The 19,250-nt window shown below is 61.7% G+C and overlaps 3 protein-coding genes across 13 annotated transcripts; all 3 read right to left on the bottom strand.

Annotated features, from left to right (window-relative positions):
- Window positions 1–2,445: 2,445 nt before the first annotated feature.
- HNRNPC (heterogeneous nuclear ribonucleoprotein C (C1/C2)) lies at window positions 2,446–8,555 on the bottom strand. 11 transcript variants are annotated; one of them, XM_026056364.1, is made up of 9 exons: window positions 8,133–8,554; window positions 6,760–6,874; window positions 6,080–6,551; window positions 4,256–4,516; window positions 3,768–3,882; window positions 3,549–3,596; window positions 3,305–3,465; window positions 2,853–3,217; window positions 2,446–2,751 (listed from the first exon to the last, which is right to left on the bottom strand). In XM_026056364.1, exons 4-9 carry the CDS (start codon window positions 4,494–4,496, stop codon window positions 2,668–2,670), a joined length of 1,014 nt encoding a protein of 337 aa, XP_025912149.1. In that variant the 5' UTR covers window positions 4,497–4,516; window positions 6,080–6,551; window positions 6,760–6,874; window positions 8,133–8,554; the 3' UTR covers window positions 2,446–2,667. The 11 variants fall into 11 exon arrangements, with proteins under 11 accessions (XP_025912149.1, XP_025912148.1, XP_025912154.1 ...); XM_026056363.1 differs by lacking the exon at window positions 6,760–6,874 and having other exon boundaries at window positions 6,080–6,105; window positions 6,395–6,551; XM_026056369.1 differs by lacking the exon at window positions 6,760–6,874 and having other exon boundaries at window positions 2,853–3,010; window positions 3,104–3,217; window positions 3,807–3,882; window positions 8,133–8,549.
- A 385-nt stretch (window positions 8,556–8,940) lies between these two features.
- LOC112961334 (G-protein coupled receptor 4-like) lies at window positions 8,941–11,870 on the bottom strand. Its single transcript, XM_026056361.1, has 2 exons — window positions 11,409–11,870; window positions 8,941–10,395 (listed from the first exon to the last, which is right to left on the bottom strand). The coding sequence occupies exons 1-2, from the start codon at window positions 11,425–11,427 to the stop codon at window positions 9,359–9,361; spliced, it is 1,056 nt and encodes a 351-aa protein (XP_025912146.1). The 5' UTR covers window positions 11,428–11,870; the 3' UTR covers window positions 8,941–9,358.
- Window positions 11,871–13,109: 1,239 nt separating this feature from the next.
- SUPT16H (SPT16 homolog, facilitates chromatin remodeling subunit) lies at window positions 13,110–19,059 on the bottom strand (the record flags this gene model as incomplete). Its single annotated transcript, XM_026056346.1, has 25 exons — window positions 13,110–13,773; window positions 13,868–13,945; window positions 14,031–14,160; window positions 14,274–14,403; window positions 14,482–14,651; window positions 14,736–14,811; window positions 14,910–15,022; window positions 15,113–15,238; window positions 15,312–15,430; window positions 15,511–15,637; window positions 15,736–15,871; window positions 15,972–16,099; window positions 16,220–16,373; window positions 16,471–16,586; window positions 16,688–16,783; window positions 16,866–16,931; window positions 17,014–17,126; window positions 17,213–17,286; window positions 17,445–17,535; window positions 17,615–17,787; window positions 17,881–18,032; window positions 18,189–18,335; window positions 18,412–18,564; window positions 18,656–18,826; window positions 18,910–19,059. Coding segments are annotated over 25 exons (3,132 nt in total), but the record flags the coding sequence as incomplete, so codon positions are not given.
- Between the last annotated feature and the right edge of the window lie 191 nt (window positions 19,060–19,250).

Below are 19,250 nucleotides of genomic sequence, written 5' to 3'. Positions count from 1 at the left end.
AGGAACCACAGACATGAGTGCCAAGAATAAAGCAACTATTTATTGTTTACTGTGCAGAAACAACACCTGGGCATGAGTCTGCCCTGGGGCTCAGTGCCAGCATACTTCTCCTTACCCTGTGACACCTGCAGAGTCATGACCGCACCAGTGTTCATCCATCCATCAGGGAAGGGTCGGCTCCTGCTGCTGGCCTTGATGTGGCAGGTGTCTGAGTAGCCGACAGCCTACCCCCTCTGCTTTTTCCTTCAGGGATAGGATCCAGCTCTGAGAGTTGAGAGGAAAACACCTGACCTTGCCTGTCTGCACTTCTGCCCTACCCCAGACTAGAGCCCTGCAGTACGCTTTCACAGCACTCAGCTCACCCGTCACATCGCCAGTCTCGATGTGATGGGCCTGCGCCGCATGAAACCCAGACCTCAGGTCAGCGCACAGAGCTGAACGCTGGGTACAGGGGAAGGTTACAAACCCCAAAGGAGGGTTCGCAGCCTGCTGCTTAGGCTTCAGGGCTTACAGTTTATTATTTAAGGATTTAGCCCTTTTCATTTATCAGTAAGCCCTGCACCCTAAGTGACAAACTGCAAATCTTGGAGCCCAAATGGTTGCCAAGGCTTTAAAATTTATGGATGAGGTTGGATTTTAAATTCTGCGCCCTGATTGCTAAATGAGCAAACTGTAAACTCTGACTGATAAAGACTGAGCCCCACAAAATAAAGTAGTAAACCACAACCCCTGAGTGAGARACCCTCAACAACAAACTAAACAATAAACCTTAAGTGAAAAACTTCAAACCCTCAGCTTTAAGCAAGAAACACCAAAGCACCCATGAGCATGAGAACAGTACAGAGAAGCCAAGGGGTTTTGCCCACAGTTTAAGAAGTTTCCCCTTCATTTAGAAGGGCAGCAGAGCAGGAAGACACGCATGAGAATCACGTTACAATTGCTGTTTATAGATTTGGTTTTAGCCACCATTCAAATGTGAGCATGYGCAAGAATCACCCACAGGAYTGCACTAAGCTGCACTTYCACTGAACCTACCTGAAACACCGCAAGCACTAATTCATCTCTGTTACAGACCATTAATATTTTTGGTCCTCTCAGCTCCGTGGGCAAACAGCCACAGACAATGACACCATTAACCGCCTAGGGCAAAACCAGCTTCCACCTCCCAGCCCTGCTCACATACAGTGCAGCCCCAGGACTTAGCTGTGTCCACGCTGCAAGTCAGAGCTCATCCTCCATGGACGGCCGCAGATCTCCACAGAGCTCCCAGCTGTGACAACGCTCCTTCGACACAGAGGCCTGTACGAGCCTGTACAAGACCCGCACGAGCCTTTATGAGCCCATATGAGGCCCATACAAGATCATACAAGCCCGTGGAGGCCTGCATGAGCCTATATGAGGCCTGTACGAGGCCCTACGAGGCCTCAGGGACAGCTCTGAGGGAATCGAGGGGGGTCCCAATGCATCTCGTCCCTTCAATCCTTCCTGCCCCGCCCGGGGGAAAACAGGGAAATTCCCCTRTTGCCGATGAGATTCCTGCCTAGTGTGGGAAGACTACACCTCCCGGCATGCCCCGCGGTCTAAAACGATGGCCTGGAAGCCCTGTGCCAGAAGACTACAACCCCCGGCATGCACTGCCGGTTTTAAGTGGCCAGAAGACTACACCTCCCGGCATGCCTTACAGACCAAAATGGCTGACCAGAATCCCAGTGCCGCAAGACTACACCTCCCGGCATGCCTCGGGGCGGAGCACACTGTAGGGTTTGACCCTGTGCAGTTGCCGTCCATCACGTGTCGGCGCCTCTCCCCGCCCCCCGAGGCCCGGAAGGCACCGCGGCGCCCCACTATCCCCAACAAGGCACCGGGGCAGGGCCGAACCCGCCGCCCCTGGCGCCAGCTCCCCCCCAAACACTGTTAATTAATTAACGTACCAACTTCCGTTTTGACTTTAATTAACTTCCGGAAATGCGTTTTAAACACCTGCCACCAGGGGGTTGGGGAAGAGCAGGCGCTCCACTGCGCATGCGCGCCTGGCTGCAGCGCGGCCACRTGCTCCTGCGGGAGTGGCAGGGAGCACAGCCGGGCCACTGCGCATGCGTATGGCGCCCCGCTGCGGTATCGTGTAGTGCTTGTCGGGGGGGCAACGAGCAGGTCGCCTGCACTACGCATGCGCTCCAGGCCCCGCTGCAGTAGCGTGCCGCGTGCGCCAGGGGGCAGCAGGCACCGGGGCGGCCCCAGTGCGCATGCGTGGGATGCCGAGCCTCTTGCAGGCGATGGCTTTGAACGGTCTCAGTGCCCACAGCCAGGCAGGGACTCTCCTCCCGGCACCCGGCAGCCACTAACCCGCGGGCCAAGTCCCTTGCACCCTTCCCGGCCATCACGCCCACCAGGGGCCCAAAAAGGGGCGCCTTTCCAGGGACAGATTCAGCCTCACACACCAGCGGGTAAAAACCATACGTCCTTTTATTGTTAAGTCATAAAGAGGTATCAAAATTAAAAGAGGAAAAATTACAGGGGGACTTAACAGAACTACAGTGAGAGCAGGGGTGCAGCAGGAGACACGACACCATGAACACAGGGGAGCGGGCAGCGAGGAGGTGGGGAAGGGGATGGGGAGCGGCTCGGTTTTTTTAGACAGGTGCTTTTGCTGGGGGACAGCGGGGGAGCTTAGGAGTCATCTTCGCCATTGGCGCTGTCTCTGTCATCCTCGCCCTCCTCTGCCTCTTTCTCGTCCCCCTTTATGGACTCCAGCTGCAAGAAAGCGGTGGGGGGGGGGGTGAGGGAGGGAGAGATGGGCTCCCGCCGGGCCTGTTGCAGGGGGGGCCCCCACCCGGGGCCTCCTAGCTCCGTACCTGATCGTCCCCCCGGTCCTCGTTGTCGTCGTCATCCAGCAGGTCGCCCTCCTCGGCGGAGTCGTCCGCCCCGGCCTCCGACTCCATCTTCACGTTGCTCTCCTCCTTCTTGGCGGAGCTGCTGCTCTGCTCCTCCTCTGACTTGTCGTTCTTCTGTTCTGCGGGGGCGAGGGGGGGAGGCAGCGTGTCACGAGGGGGCCGAGGGGGCCGACGAGGGCCGCCCCCTGCCGCGGGTCCCCCCCCGCCCTCACCCGTCTGTTTACTTTGATCCTTCTCGATCTTCTCCAGGCTCTCCAACAGCGAATCCACCTTCTGCTTGATCTGGCTCAGCTCCTTCTTGATGGTCTGCAGGTCGTCGCCTTTCACTGCCACCCAGAGCAGAGAGGGGTGAGGCCGGGGGTCCGAACGCGGCCCGAATCCCACCAGGATCCCCATCCCGGCCGGACACTTACACTTGCCGGATTTGGAGGAGGAGCCTCGCTGGCCGCTCTTGGAGTTAAAGCCGCTCTTGCCCCTGCGGGACGTGTTGCCGGAGACGCGCTGGCGTTTGGAGGGCACCACGGCCCGCGCGATGGGAGGCGGCGGGGGCACGCGAGCTGGGTAGCTGTACATCCTGCGGGCAAAGACGCAGTGAGGAAACCGGGAGCCGCCCCCCACCCCGTTCCGCGTCTCCGGAGGGGCCCGGCATCCTCGTACCTGTCGTAGTAATCCCGCTGGAAGTCATAGTCCAGGTCAAAGGAGGACCTGCAGGAGAAAGCCGGGGTGGCACGGTCAGGGCAGCCAGGGCGGAGGCGGAGGAGGGAGAAGCGCGCTGGGCGCCTCTGCAGTCCCTCCACACCTCCGGGAGGGAAGGGAAGGGGGGAAAAAAAAAAAAAACGCCCAGAAGGCGAAATAGAAAAAAAGAAGGGTCCCGACCTGACTAGAGGGGACGGAGAAGGTGGCGCAGCTACTGACCCGTACATCTCCGCCGCCGACCGCTTGACACCGGCCTTGCCCCGGTTCACCTTCGGCTCGGCCGCCAGGTTAATATCTGAGCGAGAAACACAGCTCCGCTGAGCGCCGAAGCCCGCACTTACCTGCCGAGGAGCGGGAGAGCGGTGCCGGCGTCAGAGCTGAAGCGGTTCCGGAGGCGTTTTCTGCTGCCCACAGGGTCCGCAGCTTCGAGTGGAGGCGATCACGCTGAAAATCGCCCAAAATGAAGCGGCTAGCAGCCGACGGGAGTCAGTGGTCAAAGGCGCGAGCCCGCGAGCTTTTCCAAACTCACCTGGCTCCCGTCGAATTCCCCCCGGATCAGGCTGGCGCTAAACCCCTCGGCGCAGGGCGCCCAGGCGGGTTCCAGSCGCCGAGGCCGCTCGCGCGCTGCTGCCCGTCCCCACCGAGGCAGTGCCGGGGACGCGGCTCACCTAGGACCTGGCCCGCGATCATCCTGCCGTCCTCGCCCGCCACGGCGGCGCGGGCGTTTCGCTCGTTGACGTACTGCACGAAGGCGAAGCCCTTGTGCACGGAGCAGCCCACGATCTTGCCGTACTTGGAGAAGATGGCCTCCACGTCGCTCTTCTTCACCACCAGCGTGTTGAGGTTGCCGATGAAGACGCGCGAGTTCATGGAGCGCGGGTCGGTCTTGTTGGTGACGTTGCTGGCCATGGCTCACGGGCGGCGAGGACCTGCCAAGGGAGGTGGACACAGTCAGAAAAGCAGCAGCCCCACCCCAAAATTAATAAAAAACACCCAAATCGCCTGCAGTAGCCCTGTAGCCAGGTCTTTTCTCCAGCACCCAGCTCTGCCGCAGAATGTGGCGCCGCTCTGCCTCCAATGCGGCCGAGGAGAAACAACCTGCTCCTGGTTAGTCTCGGCCTCCCACGCGCCACCGTTCCCCCCCAACGGCACCAGTGTTAACTCGAGCCTCCGCGGACCGATGCCGGGCTCTCTGCCTCTGGCCGCGGGGCGGCGTTCAGTCCGGACAGCCACGTGGGCACTGATTTCTTCTGTGAAGCCCGTAAATCGAGCGCCTTAAGCTGGGAACGGCTTCGGACGCGGTCGGCGCCAAACGGTGCCCAGTCGTCACTCGTTAACGTCGCTGGACAAAGCCAAGGGCGGTTCGGCCCCATCCCCGAGGGTTTCTCCACATCGGGTTTCCGCGGAGGTTTTTCCAAGCGCTTTCCAAGAAAGACCAGCCGGGAACAACCCGCTCCAAGCGCTGTCGGCGGCTTTGCTCCAGGGCAGATCCCGAAAGGCATCCAAGGGACTGCAGAATGCACGCACCATCCCGCGGGCCGTTTGTGAGGCCTTCGAGGCTCCGCACCGGCGGAGGAAGGCATTTTCGCGACCTCTTCCTGCCTTTGCACAGGCAAACTGTGGCTCTTCCGGCGATGCCGCGGGCTTTTGATCCCTCATTTGGGAGCAGAGGCGGGCAGACGGCCGGGATCCCCCGCGGGACCCGCGTCAGGCCTCTGGCGCGGAGCGAGTCCCCGCGGCGGCGCTTCTTCCGTGCCAGGACCTTTGGCTCTGGCTGCCGAAGCTCGCGAGGAAACCGCCTGGCCCTCACACCTCTTACCGTGGCCCGGGAGGGGTTTATCTGCTCTGCAGGTGGCTCCGGGTGGCTGCCGTCGCTCCAGGGCGTCCGCGGCGCGGCAGTGGGTCGTTTTGAGGGAGGGACGGCGTAGAGGAAGAGAGCGGGATGAGGGGTTTGGGGGAAGGGGAGGAGGGGAAAAAGGGGGGGGACAGGAGGAGGAGGAGGGGGCCGTTTGGGGAAGGGCCGTCGCCCCCGCAGGCGACCAGCACCACAGACATCATATGGCAGCAACAGTTTAAAAATGGCACAAACGAAAGATTAAAAATTAAAAAAATAAAAAAATAAAAAAAATAAAAAAATAAAAAAAAATACAGACTTCCAGAGACGCTCTAAAACAGTTCAGGAGAAACCGGTCCCACTCTCAGCAGTCGGGGGGGGGGGAAAAAGAGTTAGCGCGATCAATCCACTTAAAAATTTTAAAAACCTCGCTGTGTCTCACAAAGGGTAAAAACCCAGCTCAGTCAGGAACACTCAGAAAAACTCGATTTCATCCGGTTAAAAATCAGCAGTGTCATTATCATCACCATCAGCAACATATCATCATAGTAAAGTCATCAGCAATATAGTAGTATAATAGTAATAGTAACTAGCAACAACAATAAAAAGGAAATCAGTGGAAAGGCAGGAAAAATGAAAAAAATTTTGAGTAACTTACTGTAGCTGAAGATCAAAAAAATCTCGCTGTAAAAAAACAAAAATAAAAATAGCCCAGATTAGAAAAACGGGAGGTGCCGAAAGGTCAAGTCAGCAATGATCATTTCTGTCCTCTCCCTCTCTCTCGCGCTCTGTTCCAGCCGCGGTTGCCAGAGCACCGCGTGGGGAGAGCTCTCRGTAGGAGACCATCAAAGCCCTTTGCACACCATCACTTCACTCTAAAAATACCCGAGAGAGGTCAGCTCATGAGGGGCTAAAAGGCTCCTCCTCTAACCCAGCTGCTGCAAAAAAAATACAGGTTGACTTTCAAAATTACATCTTAAATCCAGCTCCGGTTTGGCGCAGGGAGCGAGAGGCCACGGGGGGGCACCGTTAAAATGGCTCTATAAAATCGGGAGGTGTGCGTGTGTGGGGAGGGGGGTTAATACGAAGCTGAGCTCCAGTGAGGAGGGATGGGGTTTCGCCTCGCTGCCCTGTGAAAGGAGAAGGGACAGATTGAGTCAGGGTTCCTCAGAAACGCTGCATGCCTCTCCCGCTCCCCCCAAGAGAGATCGGCCGGCCTCCCCAAGGCCCCAAGCTCACAGCTGTCTCGGCTTCCCGCTAACACRCTTAAAATCGCCTCTGCTCTAATCCCTTCTCTGCTTCTCCCATCTCCAAGGAAGCAGCTGGGGTGTCAGACACCTGTGAGCTTGTGGCGGAGGGCGGGTTCGGACGGGGCGATGCATCGCGCTCGCACGCGTAACCCTGAGGCGAGGAGGAGACGGGAGAACCAAGTGAGCACACGACAGGTCGGGTCCTGAAAGAGGAGGCGAAGAGGGATCTACAAGCCAGGTCACTGGAGCTCAAGCAACCTTGGGGATCTGAGTCACGACAGAGGCCGGAAGGGAGTTATCGTCTGTTTGGGKTTTTTTTTCCCTGCTAGATTCTGCAGAAGCAGGTTATTACCAGCAAAACAATGAGAGGGGGAAGGGGGGGGGATGAAGTTACACTCTCAGAAGGAACCAGAAAAGCTGGTGAGTATCGTGATGATGATGATGGCAGAGAGGAGCCTTTAGCCTGGAAGAGAAATACAGTGCTACACACACCTGCTCTCGTATGATCTGGCCCGGAAAAGGGGATACGACAGGCGGTGGCTGCCTCAGGCTGCAGCTCGAGAGACAGGAAGGCAAGAGGAAGTGCAGAAGAGGGTGGGGGCGGTTTAGGGGGGGGGAATGATAATTCAGCCCCCAAAGCAGCCTGTTTTCCACCCAACAGCTCGAGCAGTGACACATCCTGGTTACTTCCCCTCCGGCTTCGAGGGAGCCAGCGCCACGTGGGGGCTGGCCACGCCCTCCCGTGTCCCCCCCCAGCAGGCCAGGCCCCACTCATCAGGCTGGCCACACCCTCTGGGCTGGCCACGCCCCCATTCCCCCCTCTGGGGGGACATTGCTCCCCGGTCTGGCCACGCCCCTAKGATGGCCACGCCCCCCAGGCTGGCACCTGCTCCCCAGTCCAGGCCCCCACTCGCCRGTGTGGCCACGCCCCTTCCCCCCTCCGGACTTGTGCCTGCTCCACGGGTTGACCACRCCCTCCAGGCTGGCCACGCCCCCGGGCTGGCCCCTGCTCCGCGGGCTGGCCACGCCCCCCGCAGCCCGGCGTTGGTCTCTTCCTACCAGGGCTGTTTACGCAGCGCAGTGCCCCCCCCACCCCGCTCCCGCGCAGAGTGGTATCGCCCACAAGGAGGCGCCGCTCCGTCCCCCCGCCGCGGCTCTGCCGTGGTCTCGCCCGGCCAACGGCTCCCCATTTCCCCCCCCACACACACCCTACGGCGCTGCAGGACGCGCCGCCATCACCCCCCGCCCCCCCCCAAGGCAGCCGTTAACCTTCTCGGCACGGCATCGCCGCGGCGGGGTAGAGACACGCCGCAGACCGCCCCGGGAGAAGCGGGGGGGGGGGGGGGACGCGGCTAGCTCCCGCTGCGATGAAGAAGGGGCGATGTGACGCCATCACTGAGCCGCCGCCGCCGTCTCCCCTCCTGCGGCCCAGCCCCGGGAGCAGAGAAACGGCGCACTCACCGCTCGGCTCCGAGTCGCTCGCCCGCGCGCTGTCCCCCTTGTCGCCGCTGCCGCCTCCCCGCTCGAGGCTGCTCACAAAATGGCGCCCACGCCGCCCTCTGCGCTGCTCGGCCCGGACGAAAGCGAGCCCAGCCCCCCACGCCGCCGTTGGACGGAGGGGGAGAGGGGGGAGACGGCCTTTCGCGCCGCGATTCGCTGAAGAGGGCGTCCGTCCAAGGATCAACCAGTGAGAGCGAGCAGAGGGCGGACCAACGCTCAGCCGCGCGGGAGGGGGAAGAGCGCATGCGATGGGCTGCCCTGCGTGCCACTCCAAGACACGGGGCGGATCCCGGTTTTGACTGGTCGAGACTGCTGTTCTTTTCCCCTTTTTCGCCTATAAGCGTGGGAGCGATGCTTTCGGTCCCCGCTCCTGGGCGGGGCTGCYACAAACGGGAGGGCACAGCCCGAGCGCTGTAACCGAGCTGCTCTGCGCGTGCGCGGTGTACTCCCACGCCCCCCCTTTCGGCGCCGGCATTTTCCTATTGGCCAGGGGAAGATGACGTAGAGCGAGGAGAGGGAGGGGCGGGAGCTTAGGCGTGATCCTAGGCGGCGATTGGCTGCAGCGGCCGCGGCGAAAGCACGGGATTATTCCATTCTCCTGTCAATCTCCCCCTCCCCATGCTGCACGCTGATAGGCCGGTTTGAAAGCTCGGGAACCGTTACCGGGAGGGTGGGGGCGGGGCTATCCTGACAGGCGGTGGCTGCGGTGGAGGTGTGAGGGCTGGGCGGGGGGGGCCGAGGCCGCGGGCACCCCCAGAGGCAGGAAACAATGAGGTTTTGGGGGGAGATTTTCATTAAAAAAAAAAATCGTTTAATGACAGTGAAGAAAAGTGGGGAACAGCCCCAAAAGATGGGATGCATTCGAGCCCCCCCCCATCACGAGGCCTGGTCCCTCAGCGCCTGCCCCCATCCAGGGGGTGAGGGGGGGGGGGGCCCTCTCTCCCTCCTGGATGCTCTTCCAGAGGCGGAAATGGCAGATTTTTTGGGGGGGGGGATTTTGATTAAAAAAAAAAATATTTAATGACAGCAAAGCAGGGAAGGACCCTGAAAGAGGAGCCACATTTGAAGCCCCCCCCCCACCATCGTGGGGCATGGGGCCTGGTCCCTGGGCGCCAGCCCCGATCCCAGGGCTTTCTCCCTCCCCGATGCTCTTCCAGAGGCGGAGGCGGCGGGAAGAAGCGGGGTTGTCACACCGCGGTGCATGCTGTCGCGCGGTCCGGCTGGGCCCCCCCTGTCTCCAGCGCGCCGCCCCGGCACACCAGGCGCTTTGCCAGCGCCTCCCGCACGTCCTTGAGGAGCAGGATGTAGAGGAGGGGGTCRGCCACGTCGCTGAGGGTGGTGAGGCACAGCGCCAGGCGGTCGTAGAGGAAGAGGCGCCCCTCAAAGGGGCAGCTGTTCTCCAGCAGCAGCTGCGCCACAAACTTGGAGTAGGAGGTGGCCTGGTAAGGGACCTGGAGCAGGTAGAAGRCAGTGATCATGCAAGCAATGAACCGGGCGATCTTCCTCTTGGCTTTCCCATCCAGGCTGGTCGCCTCCTTGAGCTTCCCAAGGCCGCGGAGGTAGAAGAAGGTCATGAAGAAGCAGGGCAGAAAGAAGGTGAGGATGACGACGGCCACCCTGAATGAGGCGTAGCCCTTTTCGCTCGGGCACAGCTGCTCGTAGCAAAGGTGAGGCCTCAGCTCCTTCTCTGGCTGGAGCAGGCCGCCCACGAGGCAGAGGGTGACCACCAGCGCCCAGGAGGCCACACTCACCGCGGCTGCGCTGCGCGTCGTCTGCAGCCCGCGGAAGCGCAGCGGGTGGACCAGCCCCAGGTAGCGCTCCACGGCRATGAGGCAGAGAAAGCCGTTCTTGGCGTAGAGGGCCGTGACGAAGGCCAGGCCCACGACTCTGCAGGCGCTGCTGCCCCAGGGCCAAGCGTGGTCCTGGCGGCTGTAGTGGATCCAGAAGGGCAGCGTCAGGAGCTGCAGCAGGTTGGCCGCCACCACATTCAGCAGGTAGGCGACGAGCACCGATGTGTTGGCCTGGGACAACAGGGCCCAGAGGGCCAGGCCATTCAGGGGCAGCCCAGCCGCCAGCGCGAGGCCGTAGACAGGGACRAGAAAATACTTGGTGGTGTTAAAGGGCACATGCCACTGGGAGAAGTTCTCCATGCCAGCTCCTTGCATGGCCGCGAAGGAGGAAGCTGCACTCCTGGGGCTCGCCGGCAAACCTATGCCTGCTCCTCCTGCACAAGAGAGGACAAAACGCAGTTCCAGCGGCATTCCCGGTATCGGCGCACCGGATAATTTACCCTTTGTCCCCGCTCCCCTCCAGGAGCGGCCGCTYGCTCCTGTTCTCTTCAGAACAGAGACGTCTGTCCCCAAAGCTGCAGTTGAAAAGCTGCGGTGACCTGCACAGGACGTGCACTCGCAGCAGACGCCTCGAAACCCCACGGCACGAAGCGCCGCTCGCTGCATGGGCTGGTGGGAACTGGGCTTTGCCGTGGCTTGCGGCCTCGAACAGAGATGAGCGCTCGGAAACACCACGCGACAAAATGAGCCCGGGCCGCAGAGGAAAGGCGCCTCATGGCGCTGGGGCGAGCACTAAGCTAAGGCAGAGCACAGCTGAGTGCTCTGGCAGGGGGGGAAATGCCAAATTTCACTCCGTGTTTCAGCACAGAAATGAATGTGTAGCTGTTCTTCACCCCGGCCGCATCAGCTGTGAGTCTCTCGATCTGTCAGCGCCACATCAAAGTTTGCCGTGACTCATTCAGGCAGAGAATTATTGAGGTCTCGGCAGGCTGCTTGTTTCGTTGCTAGCATCAGCCRCAAAAATACTGAGCTTTTGGGAAGGACTGGCCCTTCCTGCTTGCCATTTGGTCTGCTGCTAGGGCAGCACCAGCCCGTGCTCGTAACGGGAGTTACTCCTGTAAAATAGTAGTTTTATCCTAATTTTCGTTCTGGTCCTCCTTCCCCAATTCACACTTCCCCAGGTCGAAACGCAAGTGGGAGTAAAGCGCGCGCCCCTAACGCCTGTCCCCAAATCCATCTGCACCTCGCTGTGCCGGGGAGGATGAACTGCCCCTGCTCTGAGACGTGAACCGCCACACCAACCGCTTTCCCCCATGGGGGCACAAAGCGGGGAAACCTGCCTGATTTCGGGATGGAGAAATTCCCTGCACTTCGGGACGGGGCAACCGCAGCACCGTTTATCCCAAGCGGCGCCGCAGCTGCGCCATTAAAGCAGCGAGAGCCTCACCTGGAAAATCACACTCCATCTCCAGAGCTGGCTGGCATTTCAGTCCCAAAGCCGGACTCCAGGCAGGGTTTAATGGGCATCCGGAGCTGCCTGGAGGATCCCCAGCTCGGTGAGGCACCCGCTGTCCTCGATAACGCCACCAGCTCGCGCACCTTCTGCCGTGCCGAAACCACGCTCGCCACAGCCTCTGGCGCCGGCTCACGTACGCGTGGCGGCCCAGCCTTCCACTGAGGCGCCTTCCTGCCCTGACGGGGTGTTTCGCACCCCAAAATCATGCTGAGGTTTGGCAGGGGGCCAGGACAGGGAAGCAGTGCCGGAAAGGGGCCTAAATGCCCAGTGGCAGCCAGATTACACAGGATGTTCTCTCCTCTCCAGGCAGGAYATGGTGCAGGGCCAGGGCAGCGGGGATTTTTGAGGCATTTACGCATCTAAATCCTTTTTTTCGTCTGGCAGATGGCAGTGGATTAACTGGAAGGCAAAATCCCCCCTGGCTGCGCCGTCGCCTCCCCACTCGCAGGCCAGACCATGCCACGGCCGCTGCTGGACGACACTGCTGGAGAGCTGCTGGTCAGGGACATGGAGCCYGCGGCAGGTCAGCCCCGCACGGCCCCTTCCCTGCAGGAGTGGATTGGGGAGCCGGAGCAGGAGCGAGACCTGCTGAAGGAGGATTACTGGAGCTGGAGCAACGCCTGACCGCCAGCGTCCTCTCCCCACATGCAGGTCCGAGCGGAGAGTGCCATGGAGTGCTGGAGCACTGGACGAGGCTGCAGCCACCACCAGAGCGCCACACCTCCAGATGCAGCTTGGAGGAGGAGGTGAGCGTGCGGCAGGGACCACAGGGCTCCCTGTGATGTGTCCGGGATTGCCAGGAAGTGCCCAAGATCCTTGCAAAGCATCCGGGATCCCCATGAGGCACTCAGGATCCTTGCAATGTGTCTGGGATCACCAGGAAGCACCCAGGATTCCCGTGATGTGCCTGGGATCACTGAGAAGCRCCCAAGATCCTCATGGCATGCCCAGGATTCCCACGAGGCACCCGGGATCCTCGTGACGTGCCCATGATCCCTGCAAGGTGTTCAGGATCCTTGTGACCCATCTGGGATCCCTGTGAGGCACCCAGGATCCCCACAATGTGTCCAGGATTGCTGGGAAGTGCCCAGGATCCTTGTGATGCATCCAGGATCCCTGCAATGTGTCTGGGATCGYTGGGAAGCACCTGGGATCCTCATAGCACACCTGGGATCCCCATGAGGCACCCAGGATCCTCATGATGCACCCAGGATCCCCAAGAGGCGCCCGAGATCCCTGTGATGCGTCTGGGGTTGCCACGAGGCATCCAGGATCCTCGTGCCGCCTCCGTGATCCCCACGCCCTGGGCCAGGCCAGCAGGGAGCATCCGGCATCCCTGCGGTGGTGAGCCGAGGGAGGATGCCATCCGAGGGAGGATGCCATCCTCCGGGCCCGACAGGAGACCCTGCGGAGGGGCCGCGATGCACTGGAGCGCGACCCGGACGGTGAGCAAGCGCTGCCCCACGCAGGGCACACAGCCACAGCCCAAAACTCTTTTTTCCCCTCCCCATTTTCTCCCCTCCCCGTGGGCAGGCTGCAGCCCGGCGCAGCCATGGGGCGGCTCTGGGTCAGTGTGGAAGCGGCAGAGGCCCTCTGTGAAACGCGCGAGGAGCCGGAAGAGACGCCTGTTTACAAAAAAAAAAAACAACCCCTTTTATTTAACGTCGCGATTCTTCCAAAGTTTGAAAATACCAAGAGCTACTGGCTACGAAAAAAAAAAAGAGAGCGAGCCTGCCCCGCTCCTCCCTCACGGGAGCCGCCGCTCCCCTCCTCTCCCCCCACGGAAGAGCCTCTCCCACCGGCAGAGGAACGGAGATAAATACGGGACAGAGCTGAATAAAAAATAAAAAAAAAAAGAGAGAGGGTCCTTCCTGGCCCCTTCCTGCCCGCGGCATTCCCAGGAGCGGGAGGGGACGGAGCGCGTGGCCGGCGGCAGCCGTGGGGGTTCTCTCGCTCAGTGCGAGGGAGGAGGGCAGGGCTGGGCATCCTCACAGCTCCTTGGTCCGTACAAATGGCCAGAAAAAGAAACAAAAACCCTCGAAAAACAGGGAGGGGGAAACAAAACAAAACAAAAAACAGGGAAAAAAGGGGGGAGGGAAAAGACAGTTCGTGGATGGGACCCGGCACTCCCCCCAGGAGAGGCGAGTCCAGCGCTACTTCCTCTTCTTCTTGGGGGGGCCGGCRCTGCGGCCCGGGCTGCGGCCGTGTCCGCTGCGGCCAGAGCTGTGCGCCGGCACCTTCCTCTTCCGGCTGCGGCTGTGCTCCTCCTCCTCCTCATACTGGCTCTCCCGGTCGGCTGCAGTGGGCAAGGAGAGAGCGGAGGGGGCAGTTCAGCGGAGCGGCTCCAGAGCCACTCCGGATTCGGATCTGGTCCCAAGGCGGGCGCTCACCTTTCCTGGCTTCTTCCTCCAGCTCATCCCAGTCCTTCCCGCTCTCCTCCTCGCTGCCCAGGGATTCCTTGGAATACTCTGCGAAGGGGAAGCAGCGCCTCAGTGCAGCCCGGAGAGAGCCAGGCACCAGTGCACCGGGTTGGGAAAGGGGCGGCCGCCCTACCTGACTCCTCAGCCTCGGAGGAGTAATCCTCGTCGCTGTCTTCCTCCTCTTCCTCGTAGTCCTCCTCGGAGGGGTTAAAGGTCTCGTCCTCTATCTCTGACTCGGATTCACCCACCTCGGCGTCGCTGCCCTGGGAACGGAGGGAGCGGCGGCTGCGGTCCCTTCCGGGGACTCCGGGCGCCAGCCGGAGCAAGGATCCCCGCTCCGTCTGCGTTCCCCCCCACCCTACCCCGCGGCTGCTACCTCGCCCTCGGGCTCCAGGAAGGACCAGCCGCCCTGCTCGAAGAAGCCCTCAGGGTCGTCCACGATAGTCTTCATGATTTTGGTCCAGTTGAGGGACTGCACGCCCTCCGTGTACTTGAGGTCGCAGGAGCTGCCAGGGAGAGGAAGAGGAGGGTGAGAGAGCCGGGAGGGTGGGAGCGGGCAGATGAAGGCAGGGGGGGTCACTCACTTGAGCCACTCTTTGATGGGGTCGAGCGAGGCCACAGGGATGGCGTTGATCATGGTGACCTTCTTGCTGTAGTCCTTGTAGACGATGACCATGTCRAAGTTCTTCAGGTGGAACTGCACCCGCTCGAAGTGGATCAGCTCCACCTCATCCAGCGTCACCACGAAGGGGGGCTGCGCCGGGGGGGGGCACGTCAGTGGGGCGGGAGCATCCCCCCCGGCCCGTTTTCTCCTCCCCAATCCCACCCCGACGCTCACCCACTCGGTGCAGTTGACCAGGGCGCTACTGGTGGGCTGCAGCAGGCACGTGCTGCGGTACGGGGCGCCGTTGAACCTGTCGAGGCAACGGGCGTCAGCGCGACGGCGGCCACCGGGGCCCGGCCGCAGAGTTTGGGGGGGGGGGGGGGGGGGGGACGAGACCCCATCGCTTACCCCAGCTCCCGGAAGGGCACCTCGAACTCCAGCTCCTCCTTGGTGAGAGCTTCCACCTTCTCGATGAAGTTCTTGAAGGCCGTCTTCAGCTTGTGGCGCATCTCCCGCTCCATCTGGGGCGGGAGGAAGGAAGCTCAGGCCCCGCTCCGGCGGCAGGGGATGGGGAGTGTCCCCATCCGCCCCCCCGGCGCCACCCTCCCAACCTGTTCGGCATAGAGGTCGTCGCGGTCGTGCATGTGCTGGTGCTTGCCCAGGTCGGTGGTGATCTCGCCCACTTCTGTGTAGAACTGCACGTCCGTGTGCCGCTTCTTCCCGAACATGATGGCGTTCTGGGTGGGGAAGGGGGCGGGTGTGAGGGCTCTGCCCCGAGGAACGCCGAGCCCGGAACGGCAGTGGACGTACCTTGAGGTGGAAGTGCAAGACGATGATCATCTCGCCGTCGCAAGGCTGGAAGACGGCATGCTTGATGTTGTTGTAGAGGATGTCCACCTTGTCGCCACGCACCGAGGTAAAGCGGAAACCTGGCGCGCAGAGAGAAGCGGCGAGATGCAGGGAGACTCGCCGCGCCGTCCCGGCCCCCCCACCCCGGGCCTCCCCGTACCGTTGACGTGGGCTTCCAGCGAGCCCTGCATCCTCTTCTGGGCGATGTTGGGGCGGATGTACAAGTCCTTCAGCTTGGGGTTGCTACGGTTGAGGTTGATCACCAGCGAGTCTTGCTTGACGATGCCCTGGAGAAGAGGAGGAGACAGAGCACGCCAGGAAGCTCCTCGTCGAACCCGCGGCTCTGCCCTCCAACCCAGTGCGGAGCCCGTCGGCTGCTCCTCACCTCCTTCTCCTTCTCCTCGGCCTCGCGGGTCTTGTAGCGCTTCTGCACCTCCTTGATGATGCGGAAGGCGTTCTGCAGGTTGAGGGCCGGCACCGTCTGCTCCCCGGGGGTCTTCATGTTGGAGGCGCGATAGGTGCTGCGGTGGGGGGGCGAGAGGGAGCGGGCGCCRCGGTTGAGGGCGGCGGTGCGCTCCGCCAGCACCGCGTCCCCGGAGAGGACAGCGGCAGGGCACTCACATCTCCTTGACGAAAGTGGCCTCGGGATTAGGGAAGATGTTGCCCTCATTGCGGCCCAGGGCGCTGCCCGGGCAGTAGAAGTTGATGCGCAGGTAGGTGTAGTCTCCCTCCACCGACATGCTGATGTTCTGCACCGCGAGGAGGAAGCCAGGGTGAGGTGGGCAGACCTCTCACCAAAACCACCAGCCGGAGGGAACACGGGATGCCGCCATCCCGCCGGGAATGGGCGGAAGAGCCCGGGGCTGTACCTTGATGGTGGCGATGTGGAAGGGGGTGGCGATGCCGAACACGGGCATGATGACGGTCTCGTACTTCTTGTCGATGTAGATCTTCATCTCCCGGATGTGGGGCTCCTTGGGCATCAGCGATGGGTTCTTGTAGGAGATGTTGGACTTACGGGCTCTGGCGGAGGGGGGAGGTGGAAGAAGAGGAAGCAGTGAAGGCCTGAGATGCTGCGGGGACCCTCCCAAGCATCCCGCCCCCACCGCGACTGCCTCACTTCTGTATCTGCTGCTCGCCCTTCTGCTCCGTCAGGCGCCGCCTGGCCTCCTCGTTGAGCTGCATGGCCAACTCCTTCTGGTGTGCCCGGCGCTTCTCCTCGGCCGTCAGCTCGTTCTGCGGGCAGGAGAGGCGTGAAGGTGGCGCCGGCACCACGCCGGGGCCCGCGGTGCCCGGCGGGCAGGGGCTGGGTGCAGCTGGGAGGCAGGGAGCCGCACCCGAGTCCTCTCGGTCAGCAGCGCCGCTCGGGAGCTGCGGCCCAGGAGATCTTCGGCTTCGTCTTTCTCCTCCTCTTCCTCCTCCTCGTCCTCGTTCTTCAAGAGRTGGAAAGGTGGGTTAGAGAAGGCGCCTCCTCCCCGAACCACCCGGGATCCCTCTTCTCTTTCCAGGCCTCACCTTGAGGAAGATGCCGACATTTTTGACCTTTTTCTTGACAGCGGTGAGGATGGTGGCGGGGCCGTCCTGGGTGGGAGAGCATGGGTCAGCGAGCTCCGGGGCGGTGGGAGGAAGCGCCGCGCCGGTGCCGCCGCTGCCCCRCGCTCACCTCATCCACCAGCACCGTGTCGCCGACGAACATGGCATACGTCCGCTCCTCAGGCTTCTTTCCCTCCTTGTTGGTCAGGTCCGAGAAGCCAATGTTGACACTGAAGACCATCCCTGGAAGAGGCAGAGAAGACGGGGATGCGGTGTAGGGAAAGGGCTGCCGGAAAGGCCGGCACGGTGGGCGGAGAGGCACTGCTCACCCTTCTTGAGCCGGTGCTGGTTCTTGCTGTTGATGACGAGGGAGCCCTCCCTGAACTCGATGCCCATGGCAAAGCTGGAGGAGATGCAAGCACAGGGCGTCAAACCCCTCCGAACACTTCCGGCGAGACTATCTCCACACCCTCTACTCCCACGGCAGAACCACGCTTCCAAGCCAGAGGTGGCCTCGCGGAAAAGCAACAAAAAAAMCAGACCGGACGGTGGCGACCTCACCCTAAATTCTTGGTGATTTTGCTCAACAGTTCGGGCTTCTGCTTCTTCACCACGTCCATGACGGCAGCATAGATGTCGCAGAGCTTGGCGCCTGGGCAGGGGAGAGCGGGGCGTGAGCGCGCCTGCGTGCGGCTGCTGCCCGCCGCGGGGATGCGGATGCGGCTCCTCACCGTGCCGCATCTCCTTRAGCATCTCGTCCTGCAGCTGCAGCAAGAAGGTGTAGTTGTCCTGCATGTCCTGCGGCGGGTCGACCATGAGGGTGCGCACCAGGTTGGAGCAGTAGGACTTGTAGCGGATGCCCATGGCGCAGGTGATGGCCCCGAAGTGCATGTGGTTTTTGTCGCTGGAAGGGAGCGGCGAGCATCAGGGCACGCGCCAACGGATATTCCCAGCCGGAAAAGCAGGGAAAGGGGCGGGGAGCGCTCAGAGCACAGACCTGACCACGCTGAACTTGAGATTGTAGTTGCCGCCGCTCTGTATGATCGGCGGGTAGCACATCTCCACGGTGGACGGATCCGCCCCGGATAAGTACTTCTTCTCCTCAATGGCTTTCTCTACCGACTCGGCCAGTTTGCTGTGCCGCACTTTCTGCACGTGTTTGCGGGGAGAAAAAAAAATGAGGAAACGCTCAACACTGGGGAGCTGGGAACGGCGTAGCGTCCCAGTGCCAGCCGCGTCCGTCCCAAACCGAGGCCCCGTCTCCCTCGTTTTCCCCCCGGCCCCGGGATTTCTCCCCACTCCGACCTCGTCGGCGTCGACGATTTCCATGACCCGCTCCTTGAAGAACTTGTTGAAAACCTCGGAAGTGATGGCAGCCGCCTTGCGCATGAGGTTCAGCTCCCCATCCTCCTTCACGGCGATGGTGTAGGCCACCACGGCGCTGATGTCCACCTGCGGGGGCGGGCAGCAGCGTTGAGTGCTGCATTCCCCCCCCCCCCCCCCGCCTTTTCGCAGCGCCGCTACTCGCCTTCTCGAAGCCTTCCTTGCTGAGGCAGTCGTTCCAGCTCTTCATGAACTCCCCGGGGAACTTATCTTTGCTGAAGACGCCGATGCGCTTGCCGTTCTTGCTGGCCTTCAGCGCCTCGATCATCTTCTCGAAGTTGGCTTTGTTGCTCTCGTTCTGCGTGACGGAAAGGGGGGGGAAACGTCAGGGGAAGGCGCAGGGGGGGTTTGCTGGGGGGGGGGTGAGGAGAGGCGTGGCGGCGGCTCACCTTCTCCCGCACCAGCAGCGTGATGGCGGGGAGGCCGTTGGCGTTCTCGCTGCCCTTGCTGTTGGCCACCTGCTTCAGGAACTCCACCTTCTTCTTGCTGGCCATAAAGAGGATCTTGTCCTCGCAGAACACCATGATGGTGTCCGTCAGCTCGTAGCCAAACAGCCAGGTCTGCCGGGGACGGCGGGGTAGGCGTCAGTTGTGTGTGTGTGTGTGGGGGGGGGGAAACGGGGCACACCCCCTCCCCAGCTCACCTGTAGGGCGGTGGACTTGGCATAGACGATCTCCTCGTCCACCCCCACCGACACCACAATGGCGTCGACGTTGGCGTACTCGTCCTCCCCCTTCTGCGGGGCGGGAAAAGTAGCGGCAGCGGTGGGTGCTGTGTGCGGGGGAACTGTCCCCTCCCTGCACGCCCCAAACCGCCTCCTCTGACACTCCCCAAAGGCCCCCCCCCACCAAACACACTGATCCCCCCCCCCAAAAAAGACTTAGTTGTCCTCCTCTTTTCCTTCTCCCACAGTGGCTCCACTCTTTCCCTGGGCCCAGTGATCCCCAAATTGCCCCTCTGACCCCCTCCCGGTCCCCTTGCCCC

This window comes from Apteryx rowi, unplaced genomic scaffold (assembly GCF_003343035.1).
Source record: "Apteryx rowi isolate R43461 unplaced genomic scaffold, aptRow1 scaffold_1309, whole genome shotgun sequence".
Lineage (NCBI taxonomy): Eukaryota > Metazoa > Chordata > Aves > Apterygiformes > Apterygidae > Apteryx > Apteryx rowi.
Note: the sequence above shows the minus strand (reverse complement) of the source record. Positions and strands in the feature narration are given on the sequence as shown.

What these genes read in the sequence shown, in the direction of transcription:
- HNRNPC (XM_026056364.1), bottom strand. Translation starts at nt 4,496, where the DNA reads ATGGCCAGCAACGTCACCAACAAGACCGACCCGCGCTCCATGAACTCG. An exon ending in GATCGCGGGCCAGGTCCTAG is followed by an intron (nt 3,883 to 4,255) that starts GTGAGCCGCGTC and finishes TTTCTCGCTCAG; the next exon opens with ATATTAACCTGGCGGCCGAG. An exon ending in CTCCTCCAAATCCGGCAAGT is followed by an intron (nt 3,218 to 3,304) that starts GTAAGTGTCCGG and finishes TCTGGGTGGCAG; the next exon opens with TGAAAGGCGACGACCTGCAG.